Source organism: Passer montanus, unplaced genomic scaffold (genome assembly GCF_014805655.1).
Source record: "Passer montanus isolate IOZ18808 unplaced genomic scaffold, ASM1480565v1 scaffold385, whole genome shotgun sequence".
NCBI classification, from domain to species: Eukaryota; Metazoa; Chordata; class Aves; order Passeriformes; family Passeridae; genus Passer; species Passer montanus.
Genome location: NW_024368652.1, coordinates 45,601 through 70,573, shown reverse-complemented (window position 1 = coordinate 70,573; position 24,973 = coordinate 45,601). Strand labels below are relative to the sequence as shown.

The window sequence follows — 24,973 nt, the reverse complement described above, 5'->3', positions numbered from 1 at the left end:
GGTTCTTTTGGGGTTTTTTTAAACCAAATCTTTTTCTTTTTGGTTTTTACCTCCCGATGTGAGCGGAGCCATCGGCTCTCCCCCAACACAACCCGAGGGGATTTTTCCTCATTATTTCCTTTTTTTTAAAATAACGATTAAATATTTTATTCCAATTTATTACCAATAAATAGAAATTATTGATATAACATTTAATAACATATTTTAAGGGTTTTTTTGGGTTTTTTTTTAATTTTTACCTCAGTGCCAATTATAATTATAAATATATATTATATATATAATAAATAAATAAATAATTTAGAGATAAATAAAGGAATTAAAGGGTCCTAAACCTGGGAAAGGGAGGAAAAAAAAAAGGATTTGATTTTGTAGAATAAAATTAAGGAGTTGGAAAGGAGCTGAAATCCCACCCAGCCTCTGCTGGGACAATTCCAGGGATTCCCAGGCAGGAATTCCTTCCCAAAATTCCCCCAATCCCATTCCTTGTGTCCTTGGGAAAGGAAAAAAAAAGGATTTTTGGGTTTTTTTTCTATAAATCCACAGGATCTGGGGATGATTCCTCGTGTCCTGGCCAAGGAAAATTCCAGGGGTTTCTCCGAGCAAATAAAGACCCTGCAGAGGGTACAAAATTCCCTCCAAAAAGCTGAAATTTGGGGGAAAACCGAGCATTTCACGTGGTGCTGGAGGACACCGAGCTCCACAGGGATATCCCAGGGAATTCCCACTCCGGAACAGCCCCAGGAACGCCGGGCTGGCTGGGTTTTCCCAACAGGAGCAGAGAGAAAATCATCCTGATCCGGGTTTTTAGCTCAAATCCAGGGAATTGTGAGGGAAATCCCACAAATAAAAGGTGGGTGACATCCCAGAGCGGCTCATCCGCCTGCTGGGAGGCAAAAAAATGAAAATAGGGATGGGAAAAGCAGCCAGGTTTATTCATCCCTGTTTTCCCAACATTCCCATTCCCTGCGTTTCCTGTGGAAATTGGAACTTCCAGGGAAATTCTGGATCTGGCCTGGGAGCCAAAAAAATGAAAATAGGGATGGAAAAGCAGCCAGGTTTACTCATCCCTGTTTTCCCAACATTCCCATTCCCGGCGTTTCCTGTGGAAATTGGAATTCCCAGGGAAATTCTGGATCTGGCCTGGGAGCCAAAAAAATGAAAATAAGGATGGGAAAAGCAGCCAGGTTCACTCATCCCTGTTTCCCCAACATTCCCATTCCCGGCGTTTCCTGTGGAAATTGGAATTCCCAGGGAAATTCTGGATCTGTGCTCCTTCCCAGGGAAAGATTTTTATTTCCTTGTTTTTATCTCCCCAACATCAGAGTGGGAGGGAAATCCATAAAAACGGAGAAATCCAAGGAAAATAAAACCCCTGGAGGGGGTGATGCCCTTCCTGTCGTTTTCCACCTCCATGGTGCCATGGGGAGATTCCCTCTCATCCCATCTCAAACTGCCCGGAATTCCCTCTCATTCCAGAGGTCAAATTTCCCTGGATTCCCCCTCATCCCATCTCTCCTTCCAGAGGTCAAACTCCTCTGGATTCCCTCTCATTCCGGATTTCAAATTTCCCTGGATTCCCTCTCATTCCAGATGTCAAATTTCCTGGAATTCCCTCTCATCCCATCTCTCCTTCCAGATGTCAAACTTCTCTGGATTCCTGCTCATCCCATCTCAAACTTCCCTGGATTCCCTCTCATTCCAGAGGTCAAATTTCCTGGAATTCCCTCTCATTCTGGATCTCAAATTTCCCTGGATTCCCGCTCATTCCGGATCTCAAACTTCCCTGTATTCCCTCTTATTCCAGATGTCAAATTTCCCTGGATTCCCGCTCATCCCATCTCTCCTTCCAGAGGTCAAACTCCTCTGGATTCCCGCTCATCCCATCTCAAACTTCCCTGGATTCCCTCTCATTCCAGAGGTCAGATTTCCCTGGATTCCCTCTCATTATGGATGACAAACTTCCCTGGATTCCCTCTCATTCCAGAGGTCAAATTTCCTGGAATTCCCTCTCATTCTGGATCTCAAATTTCCCTGGATTCCCGCTCATTCCGGATCTCAAACTTCCCTGGATTCCCTCTCATTCCAGAGGTCAAATTTCCTGGAATTCCCTCTCATTCTAGATCTCAAATTTCCCTGGATTCCCGCTCATTCCGGATCTCAAACTTCCCTGTATTCCCTCTTATTCCAGATGTCAAATTTCCCTGGATTCCTTCTCATCCCATCTCTCATTTCTGATCTCAAACTGCCTGGAATTCCCTCTCATTCCAAATCTCAAATTTCCCTGGATTCCCTCTCATTCCGGATCTCAAATTTCCTGGATTCCCTCTTCTTCTAGATGTCAAATTTCCTGGGATTCCCCCTGATTCCGGATTTCAAATTTCCTGGAATTCCCTCTCATTCCACATCTCAAACTTCCTGGAATTCACTCACATTCCAGATGTCAAATTTCCCTCGATTTCCTCTCGTCCCATCTCTCATTCCAGATGTCAAATTCCCTGGGTTCACTCTCATCCCATCTCTCCTTCCACAGCTCAGATTTCCCTGGATTCCTTCTCATTCCAGCTGTTAAACTTCTCTACATTTCCTCCCATTCCAGATTTCAAACTTCTCTGGATTCCCTCTCATTCCATCTCTCATTCCAGATGACAAACCTCCTGGAATTCCCTCTCATTCCGGATTTCAAATTTCCCTGGATTCCCTCTCATTCCAGATGTCAAATTTCCTGGAATTCCCTCTCATCCCATCTCTCCTTCCAGATGTCAAACTTCTCTGGATTCCCGCTCATCCCATCTCAAACTGCCTGGAATTCCCTCTCATTCCAGAATTCCAGATGTCAAACTTCCCTGGATTCCCTCTCATTCCGGATCTCAAATTTCCTGGAATTCTCTCTCATTTCAGATGCCAAACTTCCCTGGATTCCCTCTCATTCCAGATGCCAAATTTCCCTGGATTCCCTCTCATTCCAGAGGTCAAACTTCTCTGGATTCCCTCTGATTCCAGATGTCAAATGTTCCTGGAATTCCCTCTCATTCCAGATCTCAATTTTCCTGGAATTCTCTCTCACTCCAGATGCCAAACTTCCCTGGATTCCCTCTCACTCCAGATGCCAAATTTCCCTGGATTACCTCTCATTCTCTAGATTTCCTCACAATCTGGATTTCAAACTTCCCTGGACTCCCGCTCATTCCGTCTCTCATTCCACATGTCAAACTTCCCTGGATTTCCTCTCCTTCCAGATGCCAAACTTCCCTGGATTCCCTCTCATTCTGGATCTCAAATTTCCTGGATTCCCTCTCATCCCATCTCTCATTCCAGATGTCAAACTTCCCTGGATTCCCTCTTCTTCCAGATGTGAAATTTCCTGGAATTCCCTCTCATTTCAGATGCCAAACTTCCCTGGATTCCCTCTCATTATCTGTAACGGGATCCATCCCAACAGTTATCCATCACGGATCCGCCCCATTAATTGTCCATCACGGGATGTATCCAATTAATTATCCATCACGGGATCCACTCATTATCCACCGCGGGATCCGCCCCATTAATTATCCATCACGGGATGTATCCAATTAATTATCCATCACACGATCCATCCCATTCTCCACCACAGGATCAACCCCATTATCTGTCACGGGATCCATCCCATAATTATCCATCAGGGGATCCATCCCATTACCCATCACGGGATCCACCCAATTAATGATCCATCATGTGATCCATCCCATTATCCACCTTGGGATCTATCCAATTAATAATCCATCATGGGATCCATACATTATCCATCATAAAATCTGCCCAATTACTTATCCACCATGGGATCCACCCAATTAATTATCCATCATGGGATCCACCCAATTAATTATCCACCATGGGATCCACCCAATCATCCATCAGAATCCATCCCATTATCCACCATGGGATCCACCCAATTAATTATCCATCACGGGATCCACCCAATTAACCATCCATCCCAGGATCCACCCAATTAACCATCCATTCCAGGATCCACCCAATTAACTATCCATCCCGGGATCCACCCAATTAATTATCCATCATGGGATCCATCCAATCATCCCTCAAGGAATCCATCTCATTATCCACCATGGGATCCATCCCATTATCCACCATGGGATCTATCCAATCATCCACCATGGGATCCATCCATTATCCATCAAAGAATCCATCCCATTATCCATCCCAGGATCCAGCATGGGATCCACCCAATTATTCATCACAGGCTCCATCACCGAACCCACCCAATTAACTATCCATCCCAGGATCCACCCAATTAACTATCCATCCCAGGATCCACCCAATTAACTATCCATCCCAGGATCCACCCAATTAACTATCCATCCCAGGATCCACCCAATTAACTATCCATCCCAGGATCCACCCAATTAACTATCCATCCCAGGATCCACCCAATTAACTATCCATCACCGAACCCACCCAATTAATTATCCATCACGGGATCCACCCATTAATCATTCATCGTAAGATCCATCCCACTAATTACCCACCACGGGACCCACCCGTTATCCCCCAGGATCCTCCCAGCCCCCGTTCAGCGGCGCCTCCGGAATTTTCCGCGCCCTCCCCGATCTCCCCCATCCCGCCTGGCCTTTCCCACCCGCCCGGAGAGGGACCATCTCCGCGACCTCAGCTTCGTTACTGACTGAGTCCGGGAGATAACGAGGGGCCGCAATTAATGGAATTAATGATCCATGAATTACCTCTGGACGCGGTAGACGCGCGTCCAGGGCGGCACCAGGGCCAGGATGCGGGCCACCAGGTCCACCAGCGTGCTGGGGGGGTAGCTGCGGTACCGCCCCGTCTTCCAGAGCTCGTAGAGCCCCGTGCCGCGGATCACCAGCGTGGGGTACAGCTTCAGCCCGTCGGGGCGGAACGCGGGGTTCTCAAAAAACTCCTGGGGGGAAAACAGAACAAAAAGAGAGTCAGACGAAAAAGAGATAAAAAAGGTAAAGGGAGTGATCCTTGGGGGTGGGAGCTTTGGTTGGATTCGGCTCCGGAGGGGTTTTGTGGTTGTAAATACGGGGATTACTGAGAATTCCTGGTGTAGGGTGAGCTCTGAGTGTTTATGGCATCTTCAGAAATGAAAACATGGAATAACAAAGATCCACACAACAGCAGAACGAGTGAAATCCTCGTTTTCCTTGTGTTTCCAGTGTGAATTCCATGGATATTGCACCACTTATTGTCCCAGATTCCGGCACTAGAACAATAGGGATGAGCTCCTCGGCACGCCGCGTGTGTTCCGAGATTGATCACCGTGTCTGGGACACAGCAACGGAGACAAACAGATTTATTCTGGTTTTCTGTGTCGTTCTCCACTCCGAGCCAGCCCAGATGAAGTGTGGCTCTGGTTTCCCTGCCGGAATCCCACACGGAGCACACCCAGGATGGGTTTCTCCCAGATTAAATTCAGGGATTGATGATTAAAATTAAATCATTCCAACAAAGGAAAGTGGAATCAGGAGCCAGGCAGGGATTAAATTGATTTAAAGGAAAGTGGAATCAGGAGCCAGGCAAGATTTAAATTGATTTAAAGGAAAGTGGAATCAGGAGCCAGGCAATGATAATAAATTGATTTAAAGGGATCAGGCGCCAGGCAGGGCACCTGAACCAAGCAAGGATTAAAGTGATTTAAAGGAAAAGTGGAATCAGGAGCCAGGCAATGATTGAATTGACTTAAAGGAAAAGTGGAATCAGGAGCCAGGCAAGGATTAAATTGATTTAAAGGAAAGTGAAATCAGGAGCCAGGCAATGATTGAATTGACGTAAAGGAAAAGTGGAATCAGAAGATAGGCAAGGATTAAATTGATTTAAAGGAATCAGGAGCCAGGCAAGGATTAAATTGATTTAAATGAAAGTGGAATCAGAAGATAGGCAATGATTAAATTGATTTAAAGGAATCAGGAGCCAGGCAAGGATTAAAGTGATTTAAATGAACCTGGAATCAGGAGCCAGGCAAGATTTAAATTGATTTAAAGCAAAAATGGAATCAGGAGCCAGGCAGGGCACCCTGAACCAAGTAAGGATTAAAGTGATTTTTTTTTAAAGGAAAAAGTGAAATCCGGAGCCAGGCAATGATTAAAGTGATTTAAAGGAAAAGTGGAATCAGGAGCCAGGCAGGGCACCCTGAACCAAGTAAGGATTAAAGTGATTTTTTTTTAAAGGAAAAAGTGAAATCCGGAGCCAGGCAATGATTAAAGTGATTTAAAGGAAAAGTGGAATCAGGAGCCAGGCAAGGATTAAAGTGATTTAAATGAACCTGGAATCAGGAGCCAGGCAAGATTTAAATTGATTTAAAGCAAAAATGGAATCAGGAGCCAGGCAGGGCACCCTGAACCAAGTAAGGATTAAAGTGATTTTTTTTTAAAGGAAAAAGTGAAATCAGGAGCCAGGCAAGGATTAAACTGATTTAAATGAAACTGGAATCAGGAGCCAGGCAAGGATTAAACTGATTTAAAGGACAAGTGGAATCAGGAGTTAGGCAATGATTAAATTGATTGATTTAAATGAAAGTGGAATCAGGAGCCAGGCAAGATTTAAATTGATTTAAAGCAAAAATGGAATCAGGAGCCAGGCAGGGCACCCTGAACCAAGTAAGGATTAAAGTGATTTAAAGGAAAAGTGAAATCAGGAGCCAGGCAGGGCCCCCTGAACCAAGTAAGGATTAAAGTGATTTAAAGGAAAAGTGAAATCAGGAGCCAGGCAGGGCCCCCTGAACCAAGTAAGGATTAAAGTGATTTAAAGGAAAAGTGAAATCAGGAGCCAGGCAGGGCCCCCTGAACCAAGTAAGGATTAAAGTGATTTAAAGGAAAAGTGAAATCAGGAGCCAGGCAGGGCCCCCTGAACCAAGTAAGGATTAAAGTGATTTAAAGGAAAAGTGAAATCAGGAGCCAGGCAAGGATTAAAGTGATTTAAAGGAAAAGTGAAATCAGGAGCCAGGCAAGGATTAAATTGATTTAAATTAAAGTGAAATCAGGAGCCAGGCAGGGCTGAATTCCACTGTCTGTGGGCGGCTGCTGGAAAACGAGGAGCAGGCATGAGTGGATGAGCGCGGGCTGAGTGTCCTGGCACCGAGGAGTTCAGGTGAGGACGGGGTCAATGAGCCTCTCCAGGCAGAGCCTGGGTGAATATTCCCCATCATCCCAAAGCAGGAATGATTCACCAACATCCCCATTTTCCCAGCTCAGCCCACCCCGAATCCCGTCCCTCCCCTCCTCTGCATCTCCGACGTCCCAGCCGATAATTCCGCTCCCAGGGGCCTTTAAAGAGCCGCAGATTTCCCGTTAATTCCTCAGAACTCCCCGAGCTGATTCCCCGAGTAATTCATTCCAAAGGAGATAAGGGAGCGCCTTTTCCCTGTAAATCCCGGTATTTAAAGGCTTCACCTTTCCCCATCCACAAACAGCTTTTGATGAAGTTTCTCCTCAAACAAAGGAAGTAGAAAATGCCAACACGTGCCGAGCTTTAGGAGGAATTGTAGCCTTCTCTTGGCTTTTTATGTTGGTTTTTTTTTTTTAATTAGACACCTTAAAAGGTGTCTCGGGCTGATAAAAACCCTCCGGGGCCGTTTCCTGCCGAGACAAATTGAATCCTGAAGATATTTGTTCCAGAGGCCACCATCCATGGCAGCTCTGGAGGTTTTCCATCAGCTCCAGGCTGAGCCAGAGGTTCAAGACGACGCAGCGAGGGCAGATCCCAAATTTCTGAATCCCACAGAACATTCCCAATGGAAGCACCACCCATTTCAAACCAATCCTCCTCGGAGTTTTGTCCCCTCGAGGCAATTTAAGGGTTTTAGATAATTAAGATTTACTGAAGGTAAATGTAAATTTGGGGGTGCGGCAAATGGGCAGGAAGTGAGAGATTATTGCAGCGATTTAATGAAAGTAAAAATTTCAATTTAAATTTAATTAAAGTAAAAAAAGGTCAGCTCAGATCAGCTGAAACTCAAAATCTGGAGGTTCATACAGACTCCTCTGCACCTTAAAATATAATTTCCCTGTAACATTCCTCAACTTATGGGATATTAAGAGAAAACCTGAGGATTTTTTCCCAGTAAATACTAGCAGTGGCATTTTTTTTTCCAACTCCCACCAAAAGCTTTCAGTGACATTGCAATTATTGTCCAGGAAAATTGGGATTACAGGAAACCAAAGGTCAGCCTCTGTTAAATCAGAATATAATCCCAGAATTGTGGAACAGTTTGATTTGGGAAAAATCCTCTCATTCCAAGGAGGTGACACCCTGAATTTCAATATTTTCCCATTCCTGTGCTCTTGCAAAAATCTTTTAAGTCTTGAAGTCGGAAAATTCCTGACCCACGGGAAAGGTCCGAGGATTTGGGACCCCCACGGCCCCAAATTCAGCATCACCCTAAAGTCAAAGATTCCACCTGGAGGTTTTAATCGGATTTTCCTGAGCACGCTGGGCCATGCAATGAATGAGAAAAAACCTGCTTAAAAAACAAAACAAAAAAAAACCCCCAAAAAAACCAAAAAAAACCCCCAAAAAAACCAAAAAAAACCCCCAAAAAAACCAAAAAAAACCCCCAAAAAAACCAAAAAAAACCCCCAAAAAAACCAAAAAAAACCCCCAAAAAAACCAAAAAAAACCCCCAAAAAAACCAAAAAAAAAAAAAAAACCAAAAAAAACCCCCAAAAAGCTGCAGCTCTCCAAAAGGAGAGAAGCAGGGTGGTTTCATGGGATTCCACCTGAACATTTCACAGCCCCAAGACTCACTGGCCACCTTTCATCTCCTCGCTCTCCCGGTGCCCAACTGCTGCAGGAGATACCGGCTGGGGGATAAAAGCAGCAATTTCTGACAGCAATTCACTAAAACGCCGCGATTTATTCAGAGGAAAGGTCACCAAAAACCTATTTTTGAATGACCAGAGCCCTGTGCCCCCCAACCCGCTCCTTGAATCGGCTCCTGCGCCTGAAAGGAGATGATTAAATTCAAATTGTGAGTAGGACGAGCATTATCTGAGCTCCCCACACTCCATCCCTTATCTCCATCAGCTGGATTATTTATAGCGCTTGAAAGCTCCTGCCTTGAGTGACACTCGCGGCTCGGCGGGGAAGGAACAATCACTTAGCGCTTTAATTACGGCCATTAACAGCAGCTCGTGCCTCCCATTTTCCCGGCCCCATTTGCATCTCGCCGTCAATGCCGGGCTAATTAAAAAGCCTAACGATAGGATCTGCATTCACGGGCGCAGACAATGGCCCAGTGACCGAGAAATGCGGATTCCGGGGTGCCTCTGGAGCAGCCCGGGGACACCCCGGGCTGGAAAGGGGGGTCTGGAAGTCCCCGGGATCGCTCCAGGATGCGACCTCGGGTCGGTGTTTGCAGAAGAGAAGAGCAGAGGATTTGTCTGGGGGGTTCGGGGGGAGGTGGGAGGTTGGGTTCGGACCGTTTTGTCTTGATTTGCGTCCTCAAAGAGCAACGCTTCCCGTCCATTAAAATATTTCTGCTGAATTCCCTCCAGGAGCGCGACACAAAAGCCTCGAGATACACACGGGGAGGTGCAGGCTGGATACCGGGAATAATTCCTGCTTGGAAAGGGATTTCCAGCCTCGGATAGTGGTGGAGGCCCCATCCCTGGAGGGATTTCACATCCAGGTGGATCTGGGGGGACATGGATCCATGGTGGAGTTCCTATCCCTGGAGGGATTTAAATCCATGTGGATTTGGGGGCTCCTGGATCCAGGATTTAAATCCATGTGGATTTGGGGGGACACAGGTCTGTGTTGGAGTCCCCATCCCTGGAGGGATTTCACATCCATGTGGATTTGGGGGAAAGTGGATCTGTGGTGGAGTCCCCATCCCTGGAAGTGTTTAAATCCATGTGGATCTGGGGGCTCCTGGATCCAGGATTTAAATCCATATGGATTTGGTGGGATGAGGATCCACAGTGGAGTCCCCAACCATGGAGGATTGAAAATCCATACGGATCCGGAGGGATGTGGACCATGGTGGAATTTCAAATCCATGTGGATTTGGGGGGACATGGATCCAGGATTTAAATCCATGTGGATCTAGAGGGATGTGGACAATGGTGGAGTCCCCATCCCTGGAGGGATTTAAATCCATGTGGATTTGGGGGGACATGGATCCAGGATTTAAATCCATGTGGATTTGGGGGCTCCTGGATCCAGGATTTAAATCCATGTGGATTTGGGGGACACAGATCTGTGGTGGAGTCCCCATCCCTGGAGGGATTTCACATCCAGGTGGATGTGGGGGGATGAGGATCCCTGGTGGAGTCCCCATCCCTGGAGGGATTTCAATCCATGTGGATTTGGGGGCTCCTGGATCCAGGATTTAAATCCATATGGATTTTGTGGGATGTGGATCCATGGTGGAGTCCCCATCCTTGGGGGAATTTCAAATTCATGAGGATTTGGGGGGACATGGATCCAGGATTTCAATCCATGTGGATTTGGGGGCTCATGGATCCAGAATTTAAATCCATGTGGATCCATGGTGGAGTCCCCATCCCTGGAGGGATTTAAATCCATGTGGATCTAGAGGGATGTGGACAATGGTGGAGTCCCCATCCCTGGAGGGATTTAAATCCATGTGGATTTGGGGGGACATGGATCCAGGATTTAAATCCATGTGGATTTGGTGGGATGAGGATCCATGGTGGAGTCCCCATCCCTGGAGGAATTTAAATCCATGTGGATTTGGGGGCTCCTGGATCCAGGATTTAAATCCATATGGATTTTGTGGGATGTGGATCCCTGGTGGAGTCCCCATCCCTGGAGGGATTTCACATCCAGGTGGATGTGGGGGGATGAGGATCCCTGGTGGAGTCCCCATCCCTGGAGGGATTTCACATCCAGGTGAATTTGGGAGCTCATGGATCCAGGATTTAAATCCATATGGATTTGGAGGGATGTGGATCCATAATGGAGTCCCCATCCCTGGAAGGATTTAAATCCATGTGGATTTGGGGGCTCCTGGATCCAGGATTTAAATCCATATGGATTTTGTGGGATGTGGATCCCTGGTGGAGTCCCCATCCCTGGGGGGATTTCACATCCATGGCAATTTGGGGGGGACATGGATTCGTGGAGAAGTCCCCATCCCTGGGGGATTTCAATCCACGCATCCGTGGAGAAGTCCCCATCCCTGGGGGGATTTCACATCCAGGTGAATTTGGGAGCTCATGGATCCAGGATTTAAATCCATATGGATCCATGGTGGTGTCCCCATCCCTGGGGGGATTTCAATCCATGGATCCATGGTGGAGTCCCCATCCCTGGGGGAATTTCAATCCATGGATCCGTGGTGGCCTTGGCAGTGCTGGGATTGGTTGGATTCCATGTTCTCCAAGGGTTTTTCCAACCCGAACAACTCCAAATCACTTCCTCTCAACGCCTGCACTCACAGCAAAACCCCCCACGGGTGTGACCGAGGGGAGAAACCCCGAAAGATCCAAAAATTCCCATCTCCTGTGAAATATTCTGTAAAAAGGGAGGGAGGACAATATTCCAGGGAATTGCTGCAGCTTGCCTGACCATCCACGGGCACACAACAAATCCCTTTTCAGCTCCTGGCATGGCCAAGCTGCCAAATTCCCCATTAGGGAAACCAGCACGCCACGGAAAAAGTGACAGGTTCAGCTCTCTGAGGGTCACCAACACCTGAAACACCTCAGACTGTTCCGGAATTTCCCCTATTTTGAAATGTTTCAGTAAGAAAAGCAGATTCCCTGCTGCGTGAAGGACCTTGGAGCTGCAGGAAGCTTCTCCATCTCCTCCCTTGCCCAGCACCCCCAAACCCTCAAACCCAGAGGTCACAGGGAGCTTTTCCAAGCTCCGAGGTGAATCCCCACCAGCTCCAGCTCCAGCAGGAACATTTCCCACGTTAAACCCAGGAATCTCTCCTGCCTCCCACCCCAGCCCTTCCAAGGTTGGTTCCCCCCTGGAATATCGGGATCCAGCACTGCTGGGTGTTATGAATAGAAAGTTGTATTTTTGTTCAGTTTCAGAGTTAAAAAACCAGTCAGGCCTCTTTGGTTTCGCTGCCGAGGAAAAACTCTTCAATTTCCTGTTAATGGCCGGTGATTAACCACTGTCCCCTGATGCTGGCCAGGGAGGGACACGGGACAGACCCAGAACAGCAGTGACATCAGAGCCGGTGTGCAGATGAGAAATGCACTGCGCCCCGAATTTTTACAGTTTTTACAGGAAAAACCCCTAAAATCACGAGCCAACGAGTGACCTGAGTGACGTCCCAGGATGGGAGCGCAGTCCCGTACCTGCCTGGATCCTTTTTGCTTCTCACCCCGACCTGAAAGGTGCTGATTGAAGAGACGCCCCGGGGTGCTGGACCAAAAGCAGGAATCTGCTGCTCTCCCGTGAGGACGGAATCCCCAGCTCTGCCTGCAGACCAGGACAGAGCGGCACCCTCCTCCTCCTCCTCCTCCTCCTCCTCCTCCTCCTCCTCCTCCTCCTCCTCCTCCTCCTCCTCCTCCTCCTCCTCCTCCGTGCCACGCCGGGAGCAGCGGCGGCGATTCCTCCCCACCTGAGCTGATTCTTCTCAATAAAGGCATTAAAAAGGAGAAAGATCTCCTGCGATTCCTCCCCACCTGAGCTGATTCTTCTCAATAAAGGCATTAAGAAGGAGAAAGATCTCCTGCGATTCCTCCCCACCTGAGCTGATCCTTCTCAATAAAGGCATTAAAAAGGAGAAAGATCTCCTGCGATTCCTCCCCACCTGAGCTGATCCTTCTCAATAAAGGCATTAAAAAGGAGAAAGATCTCCTGCGATTCCTCCCCACCTGAGCTGATCCTTCTCAATAAAGGCATTAAAAAGGAGAAAGATCTCCTGCGATTCCTCCCCACCTGAGCTGATCCTTCTCAATAAAGGCATTAAAAAGGAGAAAGATCTCCTGCCCGTTTATTTCACCGGGGAGTTCTTCCCCCCAAAACCAGGAGATCCCGGTGAGCCGCAGAGAAAACAAGCAGGAGAGGCAGGGAGCACTTGCAGCAGCCGTGAGCAGGGGCAGGCTGACCTTGGAGGCCCAGCCTGTGCTCAGTGCCCCGAGCAGCCCCTCTGCAGGTGCTCCCCGCCTGCCTCCATCCATCCATCCCGGAAAAACCCGGGAGAATTCCTCCATCAATCTGCTCTCCAGTTCCACCTAAGCTTTTCCTGGGTTTTTTTCCCATTTTCTGGGAGGGTCAGCGTTCCCCTTGGGCTCAGCACAGGAAATAAAGCATTTTTCATTGTCTCAGATGCCTCAAAGGTCTCCTCTCCCAAAAATAAAACCACAGTGACTCCATCCTGGTTTTGATTAAAAACAACCTCGTGCTCTCTCCCCCACCTCACTCAGCCCCCCATTCTGCTTTTAATTCAAAAATAAAAATACAAACCCACACGGAACCCAACAATTAAGCCCTCAAAAATCTAATCTGGCCCTTGTGGTTTCTGATGGTGATCTGCACTAAAATGGGTTATTTTACTGAGTGATGCTGTCTTTGCCCAAATGCCTGGAAAATTTGCACTCTCTATCCCTTTATTCCTTTATTTTTGCCTGCCTGTTCCCAGCCATATGTTCATTATTGACTTCAGCAGCAAGGGGCCTCAGTGAAAAAAAAACCAAAAACTAAAAAAAAAACCAAGAGAACAATTTGTGAATGGAAAAAAAAAAAAGAAAGAAGAAGAAGAAAGAAAAAACAATTCTGGCTTTTTCTGGTGTAAAAAGCCTCGGAAGAGAGAGAGGCTGAATGAGCCTGAGCAACCCACGGGGCCTGGGGGCTGCAAAGTGCAGAAATCATCTCTGGCTCGGGTGGAAAAAGGGTCTGAACTGCTCCTTTTTCACTGAGCAGGAGCTTTTTGTGAATGGGAGGCAGTGATTGGCATTTTCCTAACTCCGATGGCTCGTGAGGGGAAAGAAATCCTGATTTTCAGGGACAAAGGCAGCAATCCGAAGGCAGCTTTTCCCTCCCAGCCACGGAGTTTTCCATATCCTGGAATGGTGGAATGGATTAGGTGGGAAGGGATGCCAAAGATGATCCCATTCCAACCCCAAGACTTTGTCCAGGCTGCCCCAGCCTGGCCTTGGACATTCCCAGAGATCCAGGGCCAGCCACAGCTTCTCTGGGAATTCCGACCCAATCCCTCACAGGGAAGAATTCCTCCTCAAGATCCCACCCCAATTTCCCATCTGGAGCCATCCCCTGGATCCTCCAGCCCTTTCCTAAATTCCAGCTCTCCTGGAGCCCCTCGAGGCTCTGGAAGTGGCTCCAAGGATTCCCTGGATCCTTCTCCAGGTGAACATTCCCAGCTCTCCCAGCCCGTTCTCCCCACAACACCCCAAATTTTTCTGCCTCTGTGCAAAACAAAAAGATCTCTCTGCTACCAAAACCCCATCCTCGGCCTCTCCTGATTTAAGCTGAACCCTAAAAGTGTCTGAGGCCACAATTCTGCAGAAGTGGGCACTGACTGGGGCGTTCTCTGGGTGATTTATCCACGGGAATATGAGAGCAATTGGGTGTGAAAAGAGCTTCCAGAAATAGCCTGCTCCTTACCACCACCATCCTCATTAACATAAAAATTACCCCGGCTTTGGTCATAGCTCACAGAGCCATAATTGTTTCTGAATTGAGGCAGCTTTGGAGCAGGAATATTTCCTGAGATTCCAGGAGAAGCTTGAGGAACTGCAGGACCGAGCATTAAACACCCTCTCATGGATGCGCCCACCAAAAAAAAGGGAAAAAACAACATTTCAGACATAAAACCAGCTGCAAATCACAGCTTTTCAGTGAGATGTTTGGAAGGAGCTGAAAGGAAAATCGTTTACCCCACTAAACACTTCGGAGCTATATTTAAAAACACAGGGAACTGTCTCCCCAGAGGAGCAAAAATCAATGCAGATCAGCACTTTAGCTGTCTTTTATTACAGTTATTAAAAGCTCCTGATGGAGGTGCAATATTTTAGTTTCATTATGGATTTCATCTCCTTGAGAAAAACCAGAGCCCCCAGGAAAAGCAAAGTCTTATTTACAGCCGGAAATGTTTGAAGTTTGGAGGTAACATTACCCACTTTGTAAAAAGAAAAAACAACCATATTATCTCACCCTTATTTTCCTCCTCATATTATTTCATCCTTGTTTTTCCCTCAGATCATTCCGAGCTCATTTCCCTGAGATTATTTCCCCCTCATTTTTCCCAGATTATTTTTCCCTCAGATCATTTCACCATAACTATTCCCTCAGATTATTTCCTCAGATTATTTCACCATCATTTCTCCCCTCAGATTATTACTCTCTCATTTCCCCACACATATTATTTCATCCTCATTCCCCTCAGATTATTTCACTTTATTTTTTACCCTCAGATTATTCCACCCTCATTTTCCCTCAGGTGATTTCACCCTTATTTTCCCCAAGACCATTTCAACATAATTAATCCCTCAGATAATTTCACCCTCAATTGCCCCTCAGATCATTTCACCATAATTACTCCCTTGGATTATTTATTTCACCTTCAGATTATTTCACCCTTATTTTCCCCTCAGATTATCTCACCCTCAGATTATTTCCCCTTCATTTTTCCCTCAGATTGTTTCACTCTCATTTTCCCCTCAGATTGTTTCACTCTCATTTTCCCCTCAGATCATTTCACCATCACTTTTCTCCTCAAATAATTTCATGCTCATTTTCCCCTCAGATTATTTTACCACCATTTTTCCCCTCAGATAATTTCAGTTTAATTATTCCTTCAGATTATTTCTCCCTCATTTCTCCCTCAGATCATTTCACCATAATTATCCCCTCAGATTATTTCACAATAATTTTCCTCAGTTTATTTCACCCTCATTTTCCTCTCAGATTTTTCTCCTTCAGATTATTTCACCCTCATTTTCCCTCAGATTATTTCACTCTCACTTTCCCCTCAGATTATTCCACCCTTATTTTCCCCTCAGATCACTCCCCCCTCAGATTATTTCACTTTATTTTTTCTCCTCAGATCATTTCCCCCTCATTTTCCCCACAGATTATTTTGTCTTCAGATTACTTCCCCCTATTTTTCCCCTCAGATTATTTCACCCTACTTTTCCCCCTCAGATCATTTCCCCCTCATCTTCCCCTCCGATTATTCCACTCTCATTTCCCCCTCAGATTATTTCACCCTATTTTTTCTGCTCAGATCATTTCTCCTCACATTATTTCATGCTATTTTTTTTCTCCTCACATAATTTCCCCCTCATTTTCCCCTCAGATAATTTTCTCCTCAGATTATTTCCCCCTATTATTATTCTTCAGATCATTTCCCCCTAATTTTCCCCTCAGATTATTTTCCCCTCAGATTATTTCATGTTATTTTTTCCCCTCAGATCATTTCCCCCTCATTTTTCCCTCAGATTATTTCACCCTATTTTTCCCCCCTCAGATTATTTCACCCTATTTTTCCCCCTCAGATTATTTCATGCTATTTTTTCTCCTCAGATCATTTCCCCCTCGTTTCCCCCACAGATTATTTTTCCCTCAGATTATTTCACCCTATTTTTTCTCCTCAGATCATTTCCCCCTCGTTTCCCCCCCAGATTATTTTTCCCTCAGATTATTTCACCCTATTTTTTCTCCTCAGATCATTTCCCCCCATTTTCCCCCTCAGTTTCCCCTCAAATTATTTCATGCTATTTTTTCCCCTCAGATTATTTTCCCCTCCGATCATTTCCCCCTCATTTTCCCCTCAGATAATTTCACCCTGTTTTTTGCCCTCAGATTATTTCACCCTATTTTTTCTCCTCAGATCATTTCCCCCCATTTTCCCCCTCATTTTCCCCTCAAATTATTTCATGCTATTTTTTCCCCTCAGATTCTTTTCCCCTCAGATTATTTTACCCTGTTTTTTTCCCCTCCGATTATTTCACCCTATTTTTCCCCTCAGATCATTTCCCCCTCAGATTCTTTTCCCCTCAGATTATTTCACCCTATTTTTATTCCTCAGATCATTTCCCCCTCAGATTATTTCATGCTATTTTTTTCTCCTCAGATAATTTCCTCCTCATTTTCCCCTCAGATTATTTCACCCTATTTTTCCCCTCAGATCATTTCCCCCTCAGATTCTTTTCCCCTCAGATTATTTCACCCTGTTTTTTGCCCTCAGATTATTTCATCCTATTTTTCCCCTCAGATCATTTCCCCCCCATTTTCCCCCTCAGATTCTTTTCCCCTCAGATTATTTCACCCTATTTTTTCCCCTCAGATCATTTCCCCCTCAGATTCTTTCCCCTCAGATTATTTCACGCTATTTTTTCCCCTCAGATTATTTCACCCTATTTTTTCCCCTCAGATCATTTCCCCCCCATTTTCCCCCTCAGATTCTTTTCCCCTCAGATTATTTCACCCTACTTTTTCCCCTCAGATCATTTCCCCCTCAGATTATTTCATGCTATTTTTTTCTCCTCAGATAATTTCCTCCTCATTTTCCCCTCAGATTATTTTCCCCTCCGATCATTTCCCCCTCATTTTCCCCTCAGATAATTTCACCCTGTTTTTTGCCCTCAGATTATTATTTCGCCCTGTTTTTTCCCCTCGGATAATTTCACCCTGTTTTTTCCCCTCAGACCATTTCATGCTATTTTTTCCCCTCACATCATTCCCCCCCATTTCCCCCTCAGATTCTTTTCCCCTCAGATTATTTCACCCTGTTTTTTCCCCTCAGATTATCTCACCCTGTTTTTTCCCCTCAGATAATTTCATGCTATTTTTTCCCCTCAGATTATCTCACCCTGTTTTTTCCCCTCAGATCATTTCATGCTATTTTTTCCCCTCAGATTATCTCACCCTGTTTTTTCCCCTCAGACCATTTCATGCTATTTTTTCCCCTCACATCATTCCCCCCCATTTCCCCCTCACGCTCCACACAAGGAGGTCTCTGCATCACTCGGATCCCAGATGCATCAGGCCTGGCACTAAAATTAGCTCATTTCTGGGAAATTGCTTATTTTGCAATTCCTCTAGAAAAAAAAATATATATATATATAAAAATCCCATCTTGACACATGACTAAGAGAAGGAATTTTCAGGCTGAACTCATTCAGTGATTGTGTTTTATTTAAAGAACACAGGAGTGGCTCTGCAGATGGGAATCAAAAAATCTCCTTAGCTAAATAACTGTCCCCATGAAATGGCCCTGCCTGCGTTTTTGCCCTCATAATTTTATTTATTTATTTTTATTTTATCTTTTACTATTAATTTAAATACTTATTTATTTATACCATAAGTATTATTTATTTATCTATTTTTTTATTTATTTTATTTGAGATTTCAGATGGACACACACAGTTTCCTCAAGGGAAAAAAAGAACTTTTTTCCATCTGATTGTTCTGGGCAGCATCCACCTGATCCCAGAGCCACAGCAGCTCCTGTGACACTCCAAACTCCCCATTTTCTGCCTCTCTTCCCTGTTTTTCCTTTTTCTCCGATTTATTTCACCTCTGAGGGGTCTGTTTGAGGTGGGCTCAGAGCCAGGAGCGAGAGCGCCAATAAACCACGCTCAAGCAAACCCCATAAAAATAAAATAAAATAAAGGCAGACACAGCAATATTCTCCACATTAATAAATCTGTAATATATAAAGAAATATTATATATATTTATTTATTTATATTATGCTTGCCCCAGAGCAGGCAAATCTGTGTTCTCCTATTTCTACCGAGCGAGGAATTAACACTTCGAGAATTCTCCAGCCTCCTAAAATTTTGGGGTTTTTTGGTTTTTTTTTTTTAAATTTTTTTCCTCCAATCCAAAGTTGTGCTTGCCAAATGTGACGGATGGATCCTCCCAAGCATCCCAGCCGGGGCGGAGCCGAGCGCTCATGGCGCTCCACTGGCAATTCCATTATTCCCGCTGAGTCCCTGATTTATCCTGCCCGTTTTTCTAATTATTTTCTCCAACCACCTGCCTGGTGAGGCTCTGCTGGGCTCTGCCTGGTTTTGGGAGGGGTTTTTTTTTAAAGTGTTTGTGGTCATTGAGGTTTTTAGGAGAGCGTTCCCTGCTGCCCCGTGGCGTTTTCCCTGCGTGTGGAATGGGGTGGGAGAGACCTGGAGGAGGAAGGAAATCCTCCAAGGATATAAAAAGATCAAAAAGCAGGGGGAAGAGGGAAGAAAAAGCACAGTGGAAGTGGGACACGGGATCAGAGTGAGAAACGGAAGTGGAATTCAGGAGTGGAGGCAGGGAAAAAAGCACTTTCTGTGAAAAATCATGGAATTGGAGAATCCCGGAATTGTTTGGGCTGGAAGGGTTAAAGCTCATCCCATTCCAACAGGGACACTTTTCATGATCCCAACTCGCTCCAAGCCCTGTCCAAGGGACACTTCCGGGGTGGAACCCAAAGGGATGGAACCCAAAAGGATGAAACCCAAAGGGATGGAACCCAAAAGGATGGAACACGAAAGGATGGAACCCACACGGATGGAACCCAAAGGGATGAAATCCAAAGGGATGGAACCCAAAGGGATGGAACCCAAAGGGATGGAACCCACAGGGATGGAACCCACAGGGATGGAATCCAAAGGGATGGAATCCAAAGGGATGGAATCCAAAGGATGAAATCCAAAGGGACAAAACCCAAAGGGATGAAATCCAAAGGATGAAATCCAAAGGGATGAAACCCAAAGGGATGGAACCCACAGGGATGGAACCCAAAGGGACCAAACCACAGGGATGAAACCCAAAGGGATGAAATCCAAAGGGATGGAACCCAAAGGGATGAAATCCACAGGGATGGAACCCAAAGGGACGAAACCCAAACGGATGGAACCCAAAGGGACGAAACCCAAAGGGACAAAACCACAGGGACGAAATCGACGACCGCTCCGCGCAACAATAATTAAAATAAAAACCACAGCCCCCACATCCGCCCTTCCCTCTCACAGCGTTTTGAATGATTACGAATAAAGCAGCTGCTGCTCGGGGCAGAGCTGGGGCAGCCTCCCGGGGGGTGGCAGCAGCAGGACAAGCTGCCGGGGAATCGATAGGACGGCGGGGACTGTCCCCGAGCTGTCATCCCCTGCCCGGCTGGAGGAGGCACGCGGCGTTTTTCCAGCCCAGATCAGCACCATCAGCACTTCCTCCCTCCCTGGAGAAGCCCTGGATTTATTGGTGCTGCTTCAAGGGGTGCTGAAGGTGCCCAGAAGTGCTGAAGTCACGCGGGGGCCTCGGTGTCCGACCTTCTGCCGAGAGGGGACGGGGCTGGGGGGGAGGGCTCGCAAAAAACGAAATTGTTTTGTCCAGAGCTAACCAGAACCACCTCAAAATTAAAGGTTCATAAAGATCCCTGGAAAGCCGCGGGTTTGTTGTCCCAAAGAGAGCTGGGAATGTTCAGCTGGAGAAGGGAAGATCCAGGGAGAGCCCAGAGCCTTTTCCAGAGCCCAGAGGGGCCCCAGGAGAGCTGGAGAGGGACTGGGGACAAGGACGGAGGGACAGGACACAGGGAATGGCTCCCACTGGGAAAGGGGGATTTGGGATTGTGGCAGCTTCAGAAGGAATTCCCGGCTGGGCTGGAATTCCCAGAGAATCCCTGGGAGTGTCCCAGGAAAGGCTGGAGCAGCCTGGGATGGTGGGGTGGGAATGGGATGGGATTGAAGGTCCATGGATCCCATCCCAAACCTTCCAGGATTCTGGGATCCAGGACACTCAGGATCCATCCCCAGGGATTTTTATGGGATTTGGGGATGGAAAAGGGAAGGGAGACCCTTCCCGGAGTGCCAAATTCCCAGTGAAGCCCCTGGATCCCAAAATTCCTTCCTGGAGAAGATCTGGGATGGGGATGGATCCAACGCCAGGCTGGGAGAGCTGGGAATGGAGGGAATTCCCTGGAAAGGGGAGGAATTTGGGAAGGAATTCCCAGCTGGGCTGGAATTCCCAAAGAATCCCTGGGAGTGCCCAAGGAAAGGCTGGAAAATCCCAGAATGGTGGGGTGGGAACGGGATGGGATTGAAGCTCCATGGATCCCATCCCAAACCATTCCAGGGATTTGGGATTTTAAGGAATGCCTGCACTTGGGTTCCCCGTTAATTTTATGCAGCAGAAATGTTTAAATCTTCACCAGCCCCGAGTAACATTTACACAGCACAAGACATAAGGAGTTTTGGATTTTTTTGGAGTTTTATCAACTCCAAAGGAGGATATATAAAATTTTGAGGCAGGAAAAACCGAGACTGAACCTTTGGGAATTTCAGGAATTTCAGGAATTTCAGGAATTGATCTGGATATTTCTGTTACGTTCACCAGGGCTCTGGGAAACAAATCAATAAATTTGGTTTGGCATTTTGTTCTCATATTAATTTAAAACAATGAATTTTGAAGGATTTAAACGAGGACAGGAAAGGGGTAAAGGCCTTTTTTCCTTTTCTGCCCTCGGCTCCTCTCCCCACCTTTATTTTCATTCCTCCTCTCCCAGCTCCAGCCTCATCCTCGGCTCCCAAACCCAAAACCTCCCCAATTTCTGGGGGATTGTCGTTAATGCACGGATGGAGCCCAGGAATTCCACCTTCCCAGCAAATTCCCAAATTTCCTGCAGCAATTCCTTAACCACTCCTCACCCATCAGCAGCCAAGGATAATTAATATTAAATTAATTACAAAAAAAGCGAAGTCATTCCTCCCTCCTGAGTTCCCACCCCGGATTTGGGTTGAACCTGCCCAGGGTTGGCTCTTTCCATGTTTTTTTTTGGTCATTATTCCCATTTTTGCAGCACAAATTCCAGCCCGATCCCACAGAATTCCAGCTGCAATCCCATGGGGTGTTGAGGGAAGGGGTCAAGGTTTGGCAGCACAAAGAATTCCAGGAAAATTCCGCGCCAGGTCCACGCTCTAATTCCCAGAGCGTGGTAAAAAAATCATCCAGGAGCAGGATAATTAACATAAATAATGTAGATAATATAATTAATATAAATAATATATAAATAATATAATTAATATAAATAATATATAAATAATATTATTTATATAAATAATATAAAAATAATATTATTTATATAAACAATATATAAATAATATAAATAATATAAATAATATAAAAATAATATTATTTCTATAAATAATATATAAATAATATAAATAATATAATTAATAGAAATAATATAAAATAATGTAAATAATATAAATAATGTAAGTAATAGAAATAATAGAAATAATATATAAATAATATAAAAAATAATATAAATAATAGAAGTAACATAAACAATAGAAAGAATAGAATTAACAGAGATAATACCAATAAGAAATAATGACTGGAGCAGGAATGTGGAATTCCGTGCTCACCACTTCCAGTCTCTCACCCCGGCCAGAACCAGGATATTTTATTGAGGACAAACTCCAGGAATTCTGCACAAAACGCCCCAAAAAGGTTCAGAATTCCTTCCTGCCCTGCACTGCTGCATTTCCAGAATTCCAGCTGCAATCCCATGGGCTGTTGAGGGAAGGGGTCAAGGTTTGGCTGGGTTCTGCAGCACAAAGAATTCCAGGAAAATTCCGCGCCATGTCCACGCTCCAATTCCCAGAGCGTGGTAAAAAATCATCCAGGAGCAGGATAATTTACATAAATAATGTAAATAATATAATTAATATAAATAATATATAAATAATATAATTAATATAAATAATATATAAATAATATTATTTATATAAATAATATAAAAATAATATTTCTATAAACAATATACAAATAATATAAATAATAGAAGTAACATAAACAATAGAAAGAATAGAATTAACAGAGATAATACCAATAAGAAATAATGACTGGAGCAGGAATGTGGAATTCCGTGCTCACCACTTCCAGTCTCTCACCCCGGCCAAAACCAGGATATTTTATTGAGGACAAACTCCAGGAATTCTGCACAAAACGCCCCAAAAAGGTTCAGAATTCCTTCCTGCCCTGCACTGCTGCATTTTCCAGGGGTTTTTCCCCGGAGTGCTTTCCCTGGAATTTCCTGGAATCCTTTTGCTTTCTGCCTGTGTTTCAATCACTTCATTCCACCACAGGGATGTTTGTCAGTCCGGACAGCGCCAGCCCCGCCTGCCCCGGGCTCCTGCACCCCACTCCAATTTCTGCATTTACCCAAAAATCCCAATTCTGACTCGGGAAAGAAAAGACAAAAGCTGAGAAGGCACCAAGGGCTGAAGTCACTGCGCTGCTCAGCGCTGATTCCTCATTCCCATCGGCCCCGGGAATGATTTTCTATTTCCATTTATACGCGACAAAGACATGGCATCGGTAAGGAAATATTTGAATAAAGAGTAAAATATAAAAGAAATAAAATTATAAATATAAATAAATAAAATAAAAAAAATAATTGAATTTTTAAAAAAAAATAAAATTTGTTGAACTACCTCATCCAGAAAATTTAACCAAAAAAAAATTGAATTTTTTTTAAAAAAAAGATTTGTTGAACTACTTCACCCAGAAAATTTTAAAAAATAATTGAATTTTTAAAAAAAAATAAAATTTGTTGAACTACCTCATCCAGAAAATTTAACCAAAAAAAAATTGAATTTTTTTTAAAAAAAAGATTTGTTGAACTACTTCACCCAGAAAATTTTAAAAAATAATTGAATTTTTAAAAAAAAATAAAATTTGTTGAACTACCTCATCCAGAAAATTTAACCAAAAAAAAATTGAATTTTTTTTAAAAAAAAGATTTGTTGAACTACTTCACCCAGAAAATTTTTTTTAAAAATTGAATTTTTTTTAAAAAAAATATTTGTTGAACTACTTCACCCAGAAAATTTAAAAAATAAATTGAATTTTTTTTTAAAAAAAAGATTAGTTGAACTACTTCACCCAGAAAATTTTTTAAAAAAAATTCAATTTTTTTTTTAAAAAAAAGATTTCTTGAACTACTTCACCCAGAAAATTTAAAAAAAAAATTGAATTTTTTTTTTTTATATATTTTTAAATTGTTTTCCTTTCAGAACCAAATTTGTTGAACTACTTCACCCAGAAAATTTAAAAAAAAAATTGAATTTTTTTTTAAAAAAAGATTTGTTGAACTACTTCACCCAGAAAATTTAAAAAAAAAATTGAATTTTTTTTTTTAAATATTTTTAAATTGTTTCCCTTTTAGAACCAAATCTGGTAAGCGAGCAGGGAGTTTTCCATGGGGAAAAAAGCGAGAATTGAGTTTTTTTTAAAGGAATACTCACAAAAAACTGCTCCAGGTCCCTCTCCAGCCCCACGTTGGGCAGGTCTGGCATCATGTGCGCCACCACCTTGAAGCCAGCGTCCTTGGCCAGGTGGAAGGACTCACAGACAGCCTTCACCGTGTGGCCCCTGCGGGACAGACGGACAGCGGTCAGGAAAACTGGGATCCAGCTTGGTGTCCCTCGGAAAAAAGGGAATAAAAACATCAATTCAGGAATAAAAACTGCAGGAAAGGAGAAGGATGGAAAGCTGAAAATCACCCAAAATCCCTCTGGGAAAATGGAACCTCCCCAAATTTTGGATTTTGGGATTGGAATTGTGTGGGACAGGAGCTGACAATCAAACAAAATCCCTCTGGGAAATTTGATCCTCCCCAAATTTTGGGAATTGGGATTGGAATTCTGTGGGACTGGAGCAGAAAATCACCCAAAATCCCTCTGGGAAATGGAACCTCCCCAAATTTTGGGAATTGGGATTGGAATTCTGTGGGACAGGAGCTGAAAATCACCCAAAATCCCTCTGGGAAATGTGATCCTCCCCAAATTTTGGGAATTGGGATTGGAATTGTGTGGGACAGGAGCTGAAAATCACCCAAAATCCCTCTGGGAAATTGAACCTCCCCAAATTTTGGGAATTGGGATTGGAATTGTGTGGGACAGGAGCTGAAAATCACCCAAAATCCCTCTGGGAAATGGAACCTCCCCAAATTTTGGGAATTGGGATTGGAATTCTGTGGGACAGGAGCTGAAAATCACCCAAAATCCCTCTGG

At 44.6% G+C, this 24,973-nt stretch overlaps 1 protein-coding gene across 1 annotated transcript; it reads right to left on the bottom strand.

Moving 5' to 3' along the window:
- Positions 1-353: 353 nt before the first annotated feature.
- LOC120506299 (elongator complex protein 3-like) lies at positions 354-24,444 on the bottom strand. The gene is made up of 3 exons (XM_039717684.1): positions 24,206-24,444; positions 4,737-4,930; positions 354-883 (listed from the first exon to the last, which is right to left on the bottom strand). Exons 1-3 carry the CDS (start codon positions 24,407-24,409, stop codon positions 805-807), a joined length of 477 nt encoding a protein of 158 aa, XP_039573618.1. The 5' UTR covers positions 24,410-24,444; the 3' UTR covers positions 354-804.
- Between the last annotated feature and the right edge of the window lie 529 nt (positions 24,445-24,973).

Coding starts and splice junctions, on each gene's coding strand:
- LOC120506299 (XM_039717684.1), bottom strand. CDS start 24,409: ATGTTTTTATTCCCTTTTTTCCGAGGGACACCAAGCTGGATCCCAGTT. Junction 4,931..24,205: donor GGGACCTGGAGCAGTTTTTT/GTGAGTATTCCT, acceptor TTTTCCCCCCAG/GAGTTTTTTGAGAACCCCGC. Junction 884..4,736: donor CGCGTCTACCGCGTCCAGAG/GTAATTCATGGA, acceptor TTTGCCTCCCAG/CAGGCGGATGAGCCGCTCTG.